The following is a 19,073-nucleotide window of genomic DNA, read 5'->3' as shown; positions in this document are numbered from 1 at the left end:
ACGTAGGAAAAAATACGTAGGAAAAAATACGTAGGAAAAAATACGTAGGAAAAAATGACCACCACATTTTAATTAGGAATGTTAGTTATTACAAATCAAAAGCAGTTTGGGTTTCACTTGCATCTTTATTTGCTTTTTCTAAAAGACAGACACTAGTTCACATGAGAATTGGAGAAGTCAGCCTATATTATCAGCTAATTTCATGTTCTGTATAATGATCTCCTGTCTTTTAGTTGACAAACTCTTGATTTCATAGTTTCCAGTGTCCAGCTCTAAGTGGGGGGAAACCCACTGCTGCCTTCCCTCCTTACATCATCCCCAGTGGAGAGCTGTTTGCAGTGGAGTGGCTCTGCATGCATGAAAGGCTCTACCTTTTTTTCTGAGGGGTCAGGAAATGGCCATGCCAAATTTAGTTTTCGTCAGAACACTTAAGCATTCCTCTGGGAATGGCTTATGCATGTATACGAGCTTTTAAATTGTTACTTTCTTCTTTTTCATCCCTGGCAAGGATGAGTTGGGTGGAGGTCAGCACATTGATGTGAAACCCAGCTAAACCCAGCTTGGCTAGAAAAAGCCATATTGAGGTACTCATGTTTTTCATTCTAATCTGGACATACCAAAGTGAAATGTGATGTTTTTTAGTAAAAAAACATACATGAGAAGGAACTTGACCGAATCCCCTATTATCTCCCTAAATGGAAAATAGAAAATAGTCCCCATTTTTTTCCCCATCCAGACATCTACTAAATACTGCTCTATATTTCATCCAAGAATTCAGTGTGACTAGTTTGCTTTAGAACTAAATCTAACACATTTTGATGTTCTAAGTTAAATGTTGATTATTACATTAGACTTGATTTGGGGATTTGTCAGACACCAGACATTCTGCTCATGTTTGCTTCTCTGTCATCAGAAAATGCAGTGATGGAAAGCAAGTACCTGTCATGGCTGAGGTCATGGCACTGCTGTGACAAGTGGCATGTGCATGTGGGACATGCAGCAAATGATCCATCTGAATGAACAGAGACTCCTCTCTGCTCTGAGATTGAGAAGTGGAGGGTAGAGGGAAGATGGGAAATGCAGTAGAGAGTACTTGAATGTAAACGATGATGGTAGCAATAGCATTTTTAGGATGAGGGCTACCTAAAGCAAATGAAGACACTTCAGCTTACATAACTTCAAATTCTAAATATGCTTCATGCAATACCTCTGTATTTCACTTTGGTAGTTTTCTATGATTCTCCTAAATGTGGATGTCAACTGAAGCAATGTAATTTTCACAAAAAGAGCTTGGAAGTATTGGGTTTATATAACTTAAGATTTGGTTTTATCATGAATTTATTAAAAACTTGAGAAAGTGAACTCAACTATGCACAGACTTGTGCTTACAGATTTATTTATCTATAGTCTTGAAGAGATAAGGATTGATTTTAGTGAAGATGGGAGAGGGATAATGTTTACTTTAATCTCCATGTATGTTTAGATGTTCTGCATTGGCAAATATTGCACAGCAGTAATCTAAAACCCATTGGACATACCATTTGAGAACTTCAGAACAAAGAAAGTTTTTGAATATCTGTTTTCTAGGGTTCTGGCATAAATTGTTGCAATATTCATGCATTGCATTTCTACTTTAATTAGATTGTAAATTTTTTTATCAAAAAAATCAAAATCTCTATAGAACTTATTTCCTTGCATACATGTACTCTAGAAAATTCTAAGAATTTGAGAAACAAGAAAATGTGTTACTTGTATTTTTCCTTTTGTTAGAACATATCTAAATAGAACATACTTTTTGATTGAGAGGAACTGCCAATTAAATAGGTTTTATTTTCAACCAGTAACTGTGTTCAAAATATTGCATTTACATGTACATGAAACTATAACAATATTTTGCACTTAAAAATGTGTTGAAGAATGTGTACGATAAAGGTGGCCATACTTTGTGGAACTTTCTTTTTGAGACTTAAATGTGGTTTTACTAGAACTTTAAGCTAATGCAACGTGGTGAATATCAAAAGAAATCAAAGTGAACACAACATTATAGAGGAAACCCTAAATTTTTTTATGTCCTTTTTGCAAAATAGTTGTCACTAGTGAAATTGAGTTTTCTCTGAGTGATCTTTGATTTTTAAGAGGAAGGAGGAAAAGGTCTTCACACTGAAAACCCGTTTCTTGGTGTTCATTGTCAGTGGAGTTTTCTTCAGATTCTGCATCGCTTTTGGTGAATATGTTTGCATTCCAGTGCTGAGAAATAACTTTCCATTTGGGAGCTGGGTTGATGTGAAAGCAGGAATGTGGAGGCCCAGGTTGAGGGGACAGGGCAGAATGCTGATAAGGAAATGTTCCTTCTTCAGTAGCTGCTGCCTTCCCTGCGAGCTTTGAAAAGAGCATCTGTATGTGTGTGTACAAGTATGTCTGGGGACCTGGGGGAATGGATGGGTCATGTCTGGAGAAAACTGCCTTGTCCTCCAATATCATGATGATAATAGAAAGAATAGAATGAGTTACCCTCAATACCTGCAAGTTTTTGGCTTTCTCTATGTGTAAGTGCTTATAAAAATTCCTATGTTGCCTGTGGCTGTAGATGTTTAGTTTAATTGAAGTACTTTATGTTTTGTTTTATTAGTAAATTTATTAAATTTGAAGAGGAATAAATGCAGACAGTGATCTTAAATTATTCTCATGTTTTTTGTTAGCCACTGACATATTTGTACTATTGTATTTTTATAATAGTAAAGTTTTGGGTTTTTTTTAATGAAAACTGAAAGTGTAAACTTGGGAAACACGGAAACCCTTAACTTTCACTTAAAACTCATCTTCTGTTAACAAGCATGTTGAAAACTGTAATACATCTGTTCTTTAGCTAGCTGTGTATGTTTTGAGTATAATGAGTTATAAGCTGAGATACAGATGTAGTAAAGTATACTTATGGAGAAGGGAACTGTCATCTACGGTCAGTGTAAATTCAATTTAAAAATGCTTTAGAATTGAAATTGTAAATGACTGATATGAATTAAAATATCTGCTTTTAATACACAGAGTGACCAAAAGATTTTTTTTTTTTTTTAGTATTAATGAATTTATTTGGAAATAATGCTTTTGAATAGTCAAGTGGAAAATTAGACTTGTCAATTGTTTAGGGGAATAGTGTAGTTAGGGAGCAGTTGCTTGGGGAAAACACCTGTCTACTGTAAAATGGATTCATTGTTTTGTATATCATTGTTAGGGTTTTGTTGTTGTTGTTGTTGTTGTTTGTTTTTGTTTTATTTGCAGTAGATTTATATTCCCATCATACATTCAATATGTAATACAAGTACTGTGATAGAAAAGGACTCCAGAAGTGAATTTACCTCTAGGACAGGTACTGGGGAGAGCATCTGTGAAGTTTAATACTTGGGGAACCTCAAGTCAGAGCTTATGTGGTAGCAGGGAAGAAAAGTGTTAGAAAAGCTGTTGCAAAACAAGGTTCTTTGGGAAATTTAGATGAGGCAGCAATGTCCTGACCAGGGAACCCTCCTGGCTTTCTAAATTACTTTTATAACCTGTGCATCCCATATTGACAGTTACATTTGGAAAGATAACTTTAAACTGCTTTAACCTCCTTTGGTGAAATTCTCTTATGCACATCACTGATTTAGAGAAAATAGTTGCAAATCTAGGATTCTTTCAGGTATATCACTGACTTAGTTTAAACAAGCTATATTTAGGAGTTGAAATTAATAAGGTTTAGGTAGGAAGATGTATTAAGACAATTCTGATTTAAGTGACACAACTAAATGTGAAGTGTATATTATGTAAAATTCTTTACGCATTTTAAAAACAAAAATGGGGTTTAAGCTTAAGCTTCAGAGTGGGGTCATATATCCACAAGCTTATCTCACTCTACAGTGAGGGAAGGAGTAAATTTGTCAAATCCCTGGTCCATTGAAACTTGCTAATAAAGGCTCTCTACATTGTATTTTGGCTAGCCAGTACTCATGTAGACTATGTGTTTTGTGAGAAGTCTGGGTAGTCGTACTCACTTCCTATGGGAAGTCTGGCATCAAAATTTTGTAAAGAACATTGTCTAGTCAAAGTTACTGAAATAGAGCTGATATTATGAAGATAATGTCAGCCCTTCCACTGAAACTTTTATTTGGTGCTACTGTTCCTGTGTGATACCTAACATCCCTCAAGCCAGCTTGCATGGTGGCTTGTGGTCCCTTGAATGAAGTTCTTCTCCTGGTATTTCACAGAATCACAGAATGATTTGGGTTGGAAGGGACCTTAAAGATCAGCTGGTTCTAAATCCCTTGCCATGAACAGGGGCATCTTCTACTAGACCAGGTTTCTCAGAGCCCCATCCAACCTGGTCTGGAACACTTGAAGGGATGGGAGTCCACAACTTCTGTGGGCAACCTGTTCCAGTGCCTCAGCGTTTTGATCATGAAGAATTTTACAAAAGGCTTTTCAACTTGGGCTTTTTTATCAGCTCAGTAAACAGACTGTATTATGTGTTGGATATTTGCTTCTTCTTACTGCTTGCTGATGTGTTAAATAACTTGTTTTCAATAAAATCAAGTTTGTTTAGTGGCTTCCTCTACTGAGTGGCTAGTTACCACAGCTGGGGATTTCAGGTAGAATGACACTGAAGTCCTTTTTTGTTGGTCTTTTATTTTTGCTCATGTGAAACTCTGACAAAATAATTCAGTTACGACATTTGTCGTCAGTCTTATGAATTGAAACAGCAGGATTGTCAATGCTCTAAGATCCCAGTAGTTTCTCAGAGTTTCTCAGAGTTGCATGTCACACAAAAACCTGTATTGAAGTGTGGTTCCTCAACAGATGGCATACAATACTGTGATGGATGTTCTACCACAGTCAGAGGTGGACACTTCTGAAGTTTCCAGGTGTAGTGGACAATGACGAGAGTTCCCTAATTTTCACTGATTAGGTGAATTCCTCACTGGTGATGAATTTTCAACAGAGATTGGAAATCAGGAGGTTTAGCTGGTGTGGCAGTCTGAGAACTGCAACGCTTGAAAGGTCATTTAACTTTCTTATGCCTTGATTTACTTGTCTTCTTTCCTACAATACTTCACAAAGATTAGAGAGTTTATTTGGAGCCTGAAGTGCCTTGTGATCTTTGGTCAAAGATAATATATACATGTGATGCACTGTCTGCTCTGATAATTTTCATGCTGTCATAGGAATCTGAACAGTACAACAATGACATGGTTATTTGCTGTGAGAACCATCGTGTTACTGGGGACAGAAATCGAGAATTTTTTTTATACTAACTGAATGCATGCCTTCTGTCTTAATATGTTGACTGCCTGTTCCCTGGTGCTGAAGAGTAAAATCCAAACGAGTTATTCAAGAATAGAGAAGCACATCCATAACACAGCTTTTTGTTTTTACTGTGTTTTCTAAAACTTGAAACTTTTGCATGTCAGCAGTGATTAGCAACAAACAGAAGTTTTAAAGTTGATACTTATGATCAGCAATAGAGGAAAAAGACATGGTGGAGGGGAAAAGTGTTTATACATTTTTTTTGTTGAAATGAGTACTTACTGTGAGACTAGAAAAATGGGTTGGCAAAAAAAATACAGCAATAAGTGTTTTCTAAGTGGTAAGAATATTTGTGTTTGTTTCCAATTAGAATATCAAATAAGTTGACTTCCTAATCACCATTTTTTGCATTGCTGTTTTTCAATAAATGAGTTGACTTACTTTCTGCTTTCTCTCCTCTTCCTTTCTGTTTTTAAGGAAAAACTGTGTGTATGGATCCAGTTATTGACCAAAATATAAGTTTGCCACTTTTGCAACAGTCTAATGAATCAATATAATGGCTTCATTTTCTCATGTCCTTAAGAGTAGTTGAAATTGTATAAAATTCAAGATGATATTGTAGAGTAAAGAACCCTGTGTTTTGTTGCTGGACTATAGGAGGAACCATGTGTTTGCCTCTAGGAAAATAAGCATTTTGTCCAGAGACTTCTTTATTGAATGTTTCTTTTCAAGAAGCTTAGTATTCTGGAAAATTTTTTCTATTGTAGAAGTCCCATGTACCATTAAATGCGATTATTATTTTGATGAATAAGCACAGCTGGCATTTCTTTTCAATATCTGACTGCCTTCTTTTTGAGCCTATAAATGTGCTGTTGTCAAGAGATTAGCCTTTGGGGTAGTGAGTTAAGTTGTTCATTTCTACTAATCGCCAGGCGGGGCAGGAGCATAGATATGAACTGGCTAGATATACTGTTCCAAATGGGATATGAAATAAAGCTTAAAAAAGTTACCTCTCACAAACATTATTGCTTCATTGTGTTACCATGACTGTGCATTACAGGATTGGTTAAAATTCAGATTTTACCATTTCACTGAGTCTGGTTTGTTTTTTAAGCTGTTGCCCTGTGGGCTTCAGATAGGAAGGTTTCCCATGTCTGTTGCATGGTGGCAATTGAAGAAAGGGAAAGGCTAAATGGTTATATTGGCTCTTTGCAAACTGTAGCGTAGGTTGGTTACAGCAAACTACAAGCGGGGTCCTGAGGTTCCACTCATTTTGTTGTCTATCCTGCCCTGCAGTCTGCGATGGGAAAGGTCTGGCATTGACCTGGCATTCCTACTCAGAGGAGGAATCACATATCCCATAAACAAACTTTACCTGGCTACCTTTCTTTTACTCCGATGGTGTAGGATTAAGGATCTAACTCTAAAGGTTCTGTATTTCACTGAATTATGTACTGGTTCTCTGCACTCCACCTTTACATCTGCATTTTGAGGATTCTTTGCAGTGAAACCTGCAGGTGCACACATTCATTAACACAGGCAGAGCACTCCAGAAACTAAAATTAAAAAGCCTTTCTGTTTTATCCTGCAGGAAACAAAATAGTATCATGTTTAATTATTGCATTGCAGTGGGAATGTGTCATGAAAGGGCAAAACAACCTTTTGTCCTCATCTATTCAGTTTGGGAATACACTCATGTTCCTTATTTTATTATTTTAAGTGGAAAAGAGTTAATTGAAGTTGATCAGCCTTTTAATTATTTTCTTGGTCTTCCAACTAGCTTTCGTTATAGAAATGCAGATAGCTTAGGTAACTTAATACTGTAATGTCAGAAGATACGAGATCAAACTCTGTAATGTAGTTCAGAATCAACTATGCCTCTTCAGTAGACAGCTCTTGATTGACACTTGTTTTAATGTTAATAGACTTATTTAGCAAATACTCCTAGGGAACTATGTAAATACAAAATAGGTCTTAATTAACTGATACCCAAGGACATTATCGAAGGACATACACATGAAACTTGTATTGTGCAGAGGTATGTACATTTTTTCTCTACTTTGCAATATCTGGATAAGATGTAAATATGCTTATTAATTGTGCTAGAGCTCAGATCTCTTTTATAATTGAAATATTTTTGTTCTTCAGTTTTGGCAAGCGTTCTGCTGGGAGCATGAGGCGTGGATGTGAATGCATTGTTCTAGAGCCATCTGAAATGATTGTGGTAAGAACATTTTCACTCAGTTGCTTTCAAAGTTTACAGACCAGCGTTAGTAACACTTTAGTTTCCAATACAACTTAGAGTTTTCTCTTTTGCATGTGATCATGTAATAAATATAAGATTTCATACATAACTTTCTTGCCGTTCTTTGCTTACATACTTACATTGTTTGAGTGATAAAAACAGCCGTTCACACAGCTACAACCAACTAAATTGTATACTTTTAGAGAATAAAACTGGGACAAGAAACTGTTCCCTTTACTTGTGAGTTACACAAACTGGTAACAAACAAGTAACCTAATACCTTCTACAGCCCTCAAATTATACCACAATTTCCTGACCTTCTGCAAGTTTTACATAAACTGTCACTTTTTAGGAAAAAATGTTTAATATCACAGTCTATATTTAAGCCATCTCTGTATGGCTTAGATAATTGTCATGCCTGTATTATGAACTGATCTGTTAATAAAAAATCTAGCCTGTTGATTCTGTATTTGTTCAGATGAGGCATCCTGAGCTGGCAGGAACCTCAAAGACGATGCTATTCTGCCACTGGACTATAGCAGATGTTGCTAGCAAAATAACCTTCCCTTCACCCAGTAAAGCTGGCAGAATTTAAAAATGTTCAAATTTAGACTTAAAAACCTCAGATGGCTGAGAATATATTTAATTCAATCAAACATTAATTACTTAAGCTAACGTGTGATTAATGCTTCAAAGCATCTCTGCTTATCTATAATAATAAAGCAGCTTAAAAAAACTCCGACAAACCTACAAACTCTTCTGGTATTTTGCTAGCACAAGAAAAGTATAGTTTTACAAGAAATCTGTAAAAGTAAATATAACAACAATATTAATGGTGTACCAGTTTTCTTTCTGCAATATATTGAGTGGTGAAATGTTTGTATTTGTGCCAAGTGTAAGAAGAGGGTGAGAAAGGGAGAATTTTTCTTCTACCCTTTTAGAAAAGTGTTCATACTCAGTGATGCTGTTCGTACTAATGTTGATATATTTTTTTTTTTAGTAATAATATTTTTTTTCAAAGCTAGCTGCTGTTTTTGAAAGTAGGATTTATTGTTTCAAACAAGAAACATTTTTATTTTTTGTGGGAAATGACACCCTCTCTTGCATCTATTGTAGGTTGATTATATGGAAGAAAGTGAGGCATATTTTCAGCGTCAAGCATCTCACAGGCAGTCTCGAAGAAGGTTTAGGAAAATCAACCAGAAAGGGGAACGACAAACAATTATTGATACTGTTGACCCTTATCCTGTGGGGAAGCCACCTCTACCTAGAGGTTACCATACGGTAAGCTATCTGTATTTATTGTTCAAAAATAACAGACACATGAAAATTACTGAAAATAACACAATCAAAATGGCTAAACTTGCTGGTATCTTTAAAGTGTGCTTCTGTAGGGAGCTTTCCCCTTAAAATAATGTGAGTTTGGCTCCATCAGTAGTGAACATGTGTGCAGCTTGCATCTTAGTTCAGAGGTGAATGTGTGTTTCTGACTGTGAATGTCATGTATTATTTTTTCCAGTCATTATGGGAAACTGTGAAAGCAATTCTGTTCTCATTTGCTTTTTCTCTTAACTTACAGTAGCATTAGTTTAGTGTACTGTGTTAAAAGGTCAGTTAGTGAAGCACTCACTGTATATGATAACAGGTGTTACCCGAAAAGGGCTGTGCTGCATTGCAGTACACCAAATACTTTGATTAGATCTCTCATTTCTTTTTGGTATCCAGAACTTAAATTTAAATTAACTTATGCTGGTGTCAGCCCTTAATACTTGGGTTTTAGTGAGCTACATAGTTGACCCGTCATCAAAGAAATCATTTGGTCATTGATTGCTCTTTTAGGGAGGGGGAAATCTATAGATGTTGAAAGTTTCCAGGCTTTCTCTTGAGATGAAAATAAACTAATAATTAAAACTTATTCTATAAAATTTTTTATATGGGTTTTAAACTGAGAAAAACTCTATTAGATTAATATGTTTGCTTGGTATTGATTTCAACTGTGAGGAAAATACTGGAAAAGCTGTTTGTCTTTGGCTATTATTTATTTCTTTAAGGCCCTAAATCTGCTAGGACTGTAAAGGCATGGGCATAAATAAATTTGTGCATATTTAATCTCATTGAGTTCATTGGGCTGAATTTTTCACGATGTAACCATATACATATAAATTTGTAGCATTAGAACTTTAGTTTTTAAATACTTCCGTTTTTAAAATACTGTCTTCGATACAGGGCAGTTGTAGGCGTTTTCAATTTTTCCTTCATCCTTATTCCTTGACTTGTTTGCCAGTTCACTGTATATTCATTGTGTGTCTGTAAGCGTGTAGATGTTTGATTACATCTGCTAATTATACAGGCTTTTCTTCATGAGTTGAATAATTACATTTTATGCCAACAATTTGGTTTTGTTTATACAACAGCTTTTAATGGTTTAATTTTCAGTGCAGTTTTAATTGCCTCCAAATTTAATATGGATTAAACCAGTTCATTTGGTTTGAAGATAAAACATTTTACTGACCTGTTTTTGGAAAAAAAAAATAATTTTGGTATTGTACTTTATAGGAGTTACAGGAAGAATTGCTTTTGCCCATATTATTTAGATGTGTACATTGTGCTTAGCAAGCAGTTGTAGTGTGATCTGTACCTACCTCTAGAAGGGCAGTGTTTAGATTACACAGTACCATTTGCATTCACAGGAGCTTGCCTGTTGTATAAATTTCACTTTAGGTACGCCTGATGAGTTTTTGTAAGCTTAACTGGTACTAAGAGCAGAAGTCCATCATGTGCCGTTCTGTTGTGCAAGTTCATAATGGCTTTGTGTATGTGTTTGGGAATTCACTGCGAGCAAGATTTCATGTTGAGTTGGAAGAGATTGCCAAATAAACTCTAAAATTTTCAGCAGTTACAGTCAAATGTTGCTTTTCAAAGTGTAATATGATGCATATGATCGAGCTTATTATTTTTTTTTCAAAGCAAATTGAGTCAAATAAGCTCAAATGAGTTTTAAAATGTAGTCAAGACTCTTCACACTGATCCATTTCCTCGTATTTTTACAGTATTTGGTGATCTTGTAGACGTTATTCTCTCATTCACTTCTACTAGCAATGTTATTTCTGTTGTTTTTTCCATACATTTACAGGCTACACTGTTTTTTCTCCATTCATATTTTATGTCCCTTGACCTTGGTTTTTTTTGGTCTTAATTTCTTGAAAAATTGACTGAAAAAAGCAGGATTTTTTTCGGAACACATAGTAATTTGAAACATAGCACATATCCTGTGGACTTATTGCCTATACATTCTTTCACCAACATCTGTCAGGGTGTCATCTTTGTTTCTACTTCTTAATTTTGGATAAATAAAGAAAGAAGTATTTAAAAAAAACCCAGAGGTTCAGATATTGTAGTAAATAATGTGTTAAAGTCAAATTGAAAGAGGCTTAATATGATGTGTTTGTTTTCAGGTTTGCTCTTCCGTGTGGGTGTGTTCTGGTTTAGGTGTTATGTACATAAGATTCAAAGTATAAAGCCATTTTGATAGCATTCTCAAAGTCTTCACAATGTATAATTTTCTTATGTTTTGTTTTACCCTAAATCCATAGTTAGCATGTGGAATTATTATTTTTATTGTTGATAAATTATTATGCTTTATTTACAGTAATCTCTGAATACTTTTCTTCAGAAATTTCAAACAGTATTTTCTGAAGAAAGTTTTCTATATCTTCATGAAAACATAGAGTGAAATGTAGATCTTAAATGCAGATGCATGGCTGTGCTTTCCAAGAATTAAAAATGAAATGCAGTGCTCTCAGTTGTGGCATGGCTTTCTGCAATAGAAACAACTTGTGGAGGATGGTGGACCCTCTTTAACAGAATTTTAACATTATCTTCATAGTGGTGGAATGTACTATGGCATGTCTGATAATGTTCATCTTTTCCTTTCCTCCTATATGGCATTCATTTCATTTTGGCTCACAGGAATGCACTAAACCTCAGGTATTGTAACTTACTGTGTATGGTCCACTAACAATTTACTTGTGGGTTTGCAGTGTGGTATCATAATACTGATGCTACGTTATGACTAAAATTGCCTCATAGCCTTTGCTTTGTTAGTTCAGCAATCTCACTATGATATAAAAATACAAATGTAAACACGAAATTTACTGACAGCACAATGTCTCTTGCCCAGCTTGACTGACCTTCCTTGCTTTGATGTCCTGTGATTTGTAGGAAATGACAAGTATAAGCAAAGGGTCTATATAAAATATTTAGTGTTTGACAGACATTTTACTTAAGTATCTCTTTCATGACACAGAGGACTTAAAAAATTGACCCCTATAACACTTTAGTATATCGGTAGAGGGAAACGGAGTGTGACAAGATGAGCACTAAAGAAGCAACAAAAAGGATTTGTCATGATTTTTCTTGCTTGTCTTCCATTCTGATGTGTAAGAAGACTCAGTAAGAAGAGGCTGGATTTTGTAGACTCCTAGCAAAGTATGCATAAATGGCTATTATTTGAAAGACGGCCTTGCCAAGCTAGGGAGAAAAATGTGCCTGAATAAATCAAGCATCTTGGAATGGTACCAAACCAAACAAAATATAGAGGCTTTTCCTGATATCAGACCTCAAATACACTCAAAGTAATATGAAGATCTGCGTGGCATCTTTTAAACTTAACTGGCATTTGCAGTTGCATTTGTCAATGCCAAAGTGAATAAATACTGAGCATCCATTAAACACAATGTTTGATAAGAATGTGTCTTGTCAAACTGTTAAATGTCCCCACTGTTATGCTTGATAAATCTCTTGTGATAGAGCTGAAAGCAAATTAAAATGACTTTTTTAGCTTAAAAAGTCTCCCTTTCCTCAAACATTACTTTGGTCAGTTCTTCTGCTATTTTATCAGGAAATATGTTTAATTTAAAAGGTCCTCCTGTGTCACATTGTCAAATTCCTTTATCTAAAACACTTAAGAGGGTTCAAATTTCAGTATGTTTCCAGTATCATAGACGAGTGATTTCTAGGCTGAAATTTGCTCTTTCTTCAATATGTATTACCATCAGTGCTCCCCAGTTTTTCAGTGGCACAATGGTTACTAAAATACTGTGTTTAGGAGTGATATTGTACTACTTAGATTATGATAGGCATTTGAAATACTTCATAGTGTTTTAATAACTTACTGTAATGTTTGAAGGATCATTTGAAGTGAAATCTGATGTTGAATATCATATTTAGGCATGTTACTTTTGGAACAAGGATTGCTGATTTCTAGGGTAAGGAAAATAGAAACTTCGTAGTATATGGAAATAAAAATGTGTTTTATCAGCCTGATAAAATTGCATCTTTTTTACCACCTTTTGTAGTTTGGTAAAATTTATCAGTTCTTTTTCAGGAAAGAAAAAAATACTGACAAGTTTGAGTTGCTCTCACTTGAATCTAGAAAATTTTTCCTTGTGCTTCTCAAGTGTGAGAAATTGTCTTTAACTAGATTAGTATTAAGACCTCCTTACTTAATAGTAGAAATTGGATTTTAATTTCTGAGTGTGGATTTTATTTCTGTGTGTATCTTTACTTCAGGCTACTTCATTTTTTTGTACAAAGCCCTTGTTTAAAGCAACTTAACTGAATCGAGTGTGGACCCATTCTCCTGAGAACCTACATGGCTTTTTTTCTGCCTTTAGACTGTTTGTTGTTTTTTGTTTTATTTTGATTTTAAAACTTTAAAATTAAATAGTCATCTGAGGAGTGAATTTAAAAAAGGGCAGATTTCCTTGTAATATCTTACTGCCGGTAAACTTTGTGGCTGCTTCAGTACATCTGTGAAAAATTAGTCATGCTCGGTCTGAGTGTTGCTAAGCTGGTTATTCTGTATATAATGCATGACATATTCAGTGTAAATTAATACAAGTTCATAAAGGAAAAATAACTTTGTCCAAAATAAGGTGCTATTCTTCAGTGGTATAGAGTAGTAATTTGTAACTCCCTGGTTTGTGGTAGTCTATGCCTGTCTAAACTCGGTATGTAAACTGCGATGTGGGCTTTAGTCTGTACTGTAGTCTTTACTTTGCTAAAGGCAAAGTATCAAAGCTTACTGGTGTATAGTTAAAGATATGCAGGTAGGCCTGCAAGAATAATGCTGAAGCACCTGCAGAGAGCGCTGAACAGTAGGATTATGTGTGGTGTTTTACTCTGTGATAATCTGTCTAGATTTGAATTAGTTAACAGGCTTATGAAATTTGCTGCTAGTTCATTCTCAGCCAGGCTTGCTAAAGCCAGCTGCTGAAATCCCTGCAAAAGGGATCTCTGCCTTTAGTAGCCTTTCTTATCCCATTCAGCTTGAGATTCACGTGAGGTGACAATCCGTTTATCCGGTGTTGGAAAGAAAAGAGTGGTAGGCATGGAGCCATCAATAACTCTGGCTTCCACTCCAGTTACAAGGATGTAACAATTTTATCCTCACGCACTACTTTGAGACAGCCGTTGTGAGATGTGTTTAGGGCAGACAAGTCTTCCTTCTGGATTTTATTTGAAGGAGTTGACTGAAAATGTAAATGAGAAGAGGTCTGGAAATGAAACCATGTCTAATGTTGCTGAGTCAAGTCTTGTCTGCAGCCATGACTCCCTGAAAAAATAAGTGGAAGGGTTTTCCTAGCTTTTTTTTTTGATGTGTGTTATTTTAAAAAAATATTAGAGCCTACTCATTTAGTAGCAAATTGTAGAAAACTTCTTGCCCCTATCTTCTTTTAAAATTAATAGTGCAAAGCATTGACAAAGTAGCCTTTTTTGCTGATACCATTTGGATTCATACTGTCTGCCAAGAGTCTAAAGTTCCTGGGTTGAAAATTTATGTTCAGATTGTTCTATGAAACAAATTTGGCTTTTCCTTTGTCTGCAAAATTACATTACAAAGCTACTGCATATCATGTCACTACATTCAGGAAGGATTTAAAAACTCATGAATTTTAAGTTTTTCTGCCTGAATTTGATGCAAAACTTTGTTTGTTTTCCTTTCTTCACTGTGTCTGGCTGCTGAAGTCATGTGGAAGTTTCCAAAACGACAAACAGTGTTTTTTGGTGGTTAACATAGTAGATGAGAATTCAAAAAAGCTGATTCAATTTTACCCCTTGGTTACAGATGTCCAGTATAATTTGGGATGAGGCTTAATGTTAAAAAAATAACCTAATACCATTGCTTCTCTGCATGGTTTTTTTATGTTGCATGTTTTAAAATACATACTGCTGGATGTCTTTCCGTGGTCCAAACTACATATGATCATGAAATACCTTATATGTGCTTGCTTCTCGAGAATATGGTCTTTGCAGTAGTTTGATATAGTGTCTTCTTGTTAAGGCACTATAAATTGATATTAAGTTCAATAGTACATTGATGCCAATGTAATAGTGTACTTAGTCATATTTATTACATGTAGAATATCAGTTGTTTTAGTTTGAACCAGTAGGAACAGTTGTCAGATACCCAGTCACAAGAAATCGGTTTAAAGGAACACTGTCAGTCTTTTAAGCCTGTAAATAGCTTCAGCTTTTAATGTTCCTGATGATTTTTGGGATCATCTAGAACTTTCATTCTAATATAGGATCACTTAATAAAACAAAAAACAAAGAACAGACTCAGTCATGAGTATTCACATTAACAACAAGAAGAGCTTTCTTTTAGTAAAAACCAAACCACATCTAAGAAAATTATTTGATAGGGAAACGAACAAAACAGTGTGGACACATTAAAAGCTTGACTTCATAAAAAGGTATAAAGAATATGGAAAGGTTGGAGGGAAAAACAATTTTCTAAGCGTCCTTGACCTTGGAAGTATTACATTTACCAAGTCTGTTTACAAAGGCAAAAAAATGCACAGAGAAACAAACTACTGAGGTCAGGTACGCTTGGTCGTCAGAAATGTTTGGAGCACAGGATGTTTGAAGGTTTTGGCTTTAGAGGCTCATATGAGTTATGGCAGCTGAATCAATTTAAATAGAGTCAATTTTTCAACTTGCTGGTAACCAAGTTTCCTCAAGATAGAGGAAGAATGTGAAGAGCAAGGAGGAAGGAAGTTGAGTAGATTTTGCTGTGTGCCTTATGCAAAATGAAAGCAAAAATGTTACCTGTCTTAAATAGAAATTGAACTGAACTCATTCTGTTCTTTGTTATAAAACAAATTAATTTAAGTAATGTCTGGAGAAAAATGGTAATTCAAAACATAATTTTATGCATACCTAAATTTGCAGTGTACTGCTGATGGGAAGTAGCATGGTATGCAAAGGTGTTTTAAACATGTTAACATCATTAATGTGTGCTTTTTTGCTCAAACAAATTTGTCTCTATTAATAACAAAATAGTATAAAATAATTTATTTAATATTTTTAATGATTATAGTGAAAATAAAATATACTGTATTGATTGTTCCATTAATAAAAGAGAGGCGTAGTTCTTAACATTGCCAAGTGCAAGTGTCCTTTTACCAGACAGATATTTGTTTAGTTGCTTTTCATCTACAAAATTCAGTGTGCAATTTCAAAACCACACAAATTATTCTGTGATGGTGATAATCTACTCATGATTTGGAGTGAAGTCAAAGTGTGCATCATACTAGGAAGTAATACAAAATTACTATATTTGTAGTATTTGAACACATCTAGTACCATTAATTCCTGAAGTGTGTGACTGTGTTATATATGTAGGTGTATTTTGAAGTGAGACACTACAAAAATTGTGGGGTAATTTTATCTGAAATGTGAAATGTCTGAGATGATTTGGATGGTTCCCATTAACCATTTTTTTGTATGGAAGTTGGATGTTTCTTTATGGGAACATCCACTGGTAATGCTGTAAGGGCAATAAGTAATTCCCATCCCTGTGTTCTGTGTGTTGTGGCAAAGCACAGCCTTTTTAGCTGCACAGCTTCCTTCCTTCATCCATGCTCTAAGGGACTATTACTGTTTCAAATTATTAAATTGTGTATTATTGTTAATATATGAGCAATGCTATAGTTTTATTTTGTGTAGCACCTGAAGCAAAACAAAATTGTTAGTTCATCATCCTTCTAGTAATGACTACTGGCAAGCTAATGCAAAATTAATGACATGCAGTGTGTTATTTACTCAACTTGCAGCTTCTGTCAGAGTTCTCTATTTTTATATATTACATCATCCTTGCTGCAGAACTCTTAGATCCATTGGGATTTACTGTTCTTCCATTCCCTTTGGAAGGGCTCACATTGATGTCATAACTGGATTTGTAATTGTGATTAGATTTGAAAACTCATTGAAGCTATGCAGTATTTTCTGCAACTGAAGTGTCAGTAATATTTCTTTCTTTTTTTTAGACACATTAATGACACTAGGTACTATTTACAGCTTGTAGAGTTGCCAGTACTTTATGACCACACACACGAGAAATTTTGGTTAATAACAGCATAGGTTTTCCAGAGTAGCATGGTTTTATTGCCGTTACTGACTTTATATTATATAAAAGGTTGTTTGTCTGAGATGTAGATTATAAAACTAAATATGAGGTTTGTTGTCAAAGCAGAAAGTTGTTAATGCAGCACAAAATTTAATTTTTCATAGCTTTTCTAAACTGATCATTGCGTAATGTAACTAAATACAAATGTTGATTTTTCCACCACTTAAACTTGATTAGAGCTGAGGAAAATTATAAAAACAAACATATACATATTTTTAAAAGGAATGTCCTCTTTAGGATAAGGTTTTTCAGGTAGGAACAATGTCTGCATATAAAGTACATATGGGGAAATGGGATCTACCTATGCATTATATTTGTAGAATACCAAATACAGATCCTTTCAAGTCTGGTATTTGTAATACAGACAGACATCATGAGTGATAGTCCTAATGTGGATATTTGCCCACTAAAGGATGGAAAGAAGCTGCCAATTAATTTCTTTTCCCAAGCATCTGAGCCACTGCTATGTGAGCTGAGCTTTACATAGTGACTTCAAGATAAAATTATTAGTATTAGGTGTCAATCTTTCCAGAAAGGTTCTGTTTCTGAGTACTTTTAGTAATACCTTGTATTTGACTTGACTAATTTCAAATTATCAGTTTACTGAGTGACTTTCAAAGCTCTAAAAAGCTAAAAAATTTAGTAGTTAAAATATCCTGAACAACTAAGAAAGTATGTGCACAATTGAAACATGGAAAAAATAAAATGTCCAAGTTTCAAGAAGGCCAATGGCATCCTGGCTTGTATCAGAAATAGTGTTGCCAGCAGGACCAGGGCAGTGATCATCCCCCTGTACTGGGCACTGGTGAGGCCACACCTCAAATTCTGTGTTCTGTTTTGGGTCTCTCGCTACAAAGAGGATATTGAGGTGCTGGAGCACATCCAGTGTGTGATGTGTAAACCCTTTTTTACTGAATTGGCTAGATGTGTGTATTACAGTGCCCTGACTACATCCTGCTGAGTGTAAATGCTATTATCCATACTTGCATCTTTTGTTAGGTGACAGTTCAGTTCAGGAGAGCTAACAAGTCCTAAGTAAAGCAGAGTACACACAAGGTTTTGTGTGTAAGTTCTTTACCTCTCCTTCACCTTTTTTTGTTAGTTTGTTTGTTTTCGTTGTTGGGGGGTTTTTGTTGGGTTTTTTTTGTTTTGTATGATGAAAAAAAACTTCTCTTGTTTTATGTCAAGTCTAGTTAAAGTGTTAGTATTCTCTTGTGTGAATAATGGTGTCGTAGTTTGAGACCCCCAAAAATGCAGTTTCCAAGTCCAAGCCCCCCCTCCCACAACTCACTCCAGTGTGAGAGGGGTTTTCCAGACACAACACAAGACTCAGTATGGGGGAAAGGGAATTATATTACATTACACAAAAATATTATAATACATTTATATACATAATCCTAACTATCTCTCCTATGATAAAGCAATATTTACATTGGATCAAATCTCTTCTCTCTCCAATAAAAGTCCAGAAGGGAAGAAGGAAAGATCCTTTCCACTTTCAGGGCAGCAGTGTCTCTCCTCTCCAATGCAGAAATCGTAGCTGTAGCTGTAGCTGGATCTCTCTCTCCATTACACACAAGGGGGTCTCCTCTCACTCCTCTCAGCTCTTCGACTCCAAGTGAAGGTCTCTCTCCCCCATGAACTGCGATAGCCGGGACAAGGGTTCACCTCACCATGTCATATCATGAAGTGCAGAGATCTTCGCGGCAGTCCCTTCCTCAGGGGATTTAAGCTCCCCCTGAGTCAGAACGTTTAGGGCAGCTTTCAGTGTTTGCTCTAAGCATTCTATCAAAGCTCCTCTGCTCTGTCTCGAAACTGCCAGCGTGGCAGCAGCAGGAGTGCGGAACAAGGCCACTTGCCCTGCATTCCATCTGGACATCCCAGTCCAGCTTCCAGGACGTCTTGATCTTCTCAGCTCCTATCTCTGGTGCTGCTGCATTCAAAGACTCCCCTCAAGTAGGAGTCCACCCCCTCCTCCTAGGAGGAGTCTCAAAGGGGTTTTGGTTCTTACCCCAAAACTGTCTCTGTTGAGCTTTCTCTCTCTCTCTCTCTCTCTCTCTCTCTCTCTCTCTCTCTCTCTCT

General features: G+C 35.6%; 1 protein-coding gene across 4 annotated transcripts in view; it reads left to right on the top strand.

Annotated features, from left to right (window-relative positions):
• The window catches only part of RAPGEF2 (Rap guanine nucleotide exchange factor 2), a 180,387-nt gene that overhangs the window by 81,915 nt on the left and 79,399 nt on the right, over positions 1 to 19,073 (top strand). For 2 of the 4 annotated variants that reach the window (XM_027635505.1, XM_027635502.1), the window contains exons 5-7: positions 7,423 to 7,498; positions 8,636 to 8,803; positions 11,489 to 11,506. In XM_027635505.1, coding sequence (XP_027491306.1) covers positions 7,423 to 7,498; positions 8,636 to 8,803; positions 11,489 to 11,506 — 262 coding nt within the window. The remainder of the gene's footprint in view (positions 1 to 7,422; positions 7,499 to 8,635; positions 8,804 to 11,488; positions 11,507 to 19,073) is intronic. The other 2 variants (XM_027635506.1, XM_027635504.1) reach the window with 1 other exon arrangement.

The sequence above is a fragment of the Corapipo altera genome, unplaced genomic scaffold (genome assembly GCF_003945725.1).
Source record: "Corapipo altera isolate COAL_440 unplaced genomic scaffold, ASM394572v1 22b, whole genome shotgun sequence".
NCBI lineage: Eukaryota > Metazoa > Chordata > Aves > Passeriformes > Pipridae > Corapipo > Corapipo altera.
Note: the sequence above shows the minus strand (reverse complement) of the source record. Positions and strands in the feature narration are given on the sequence as shown.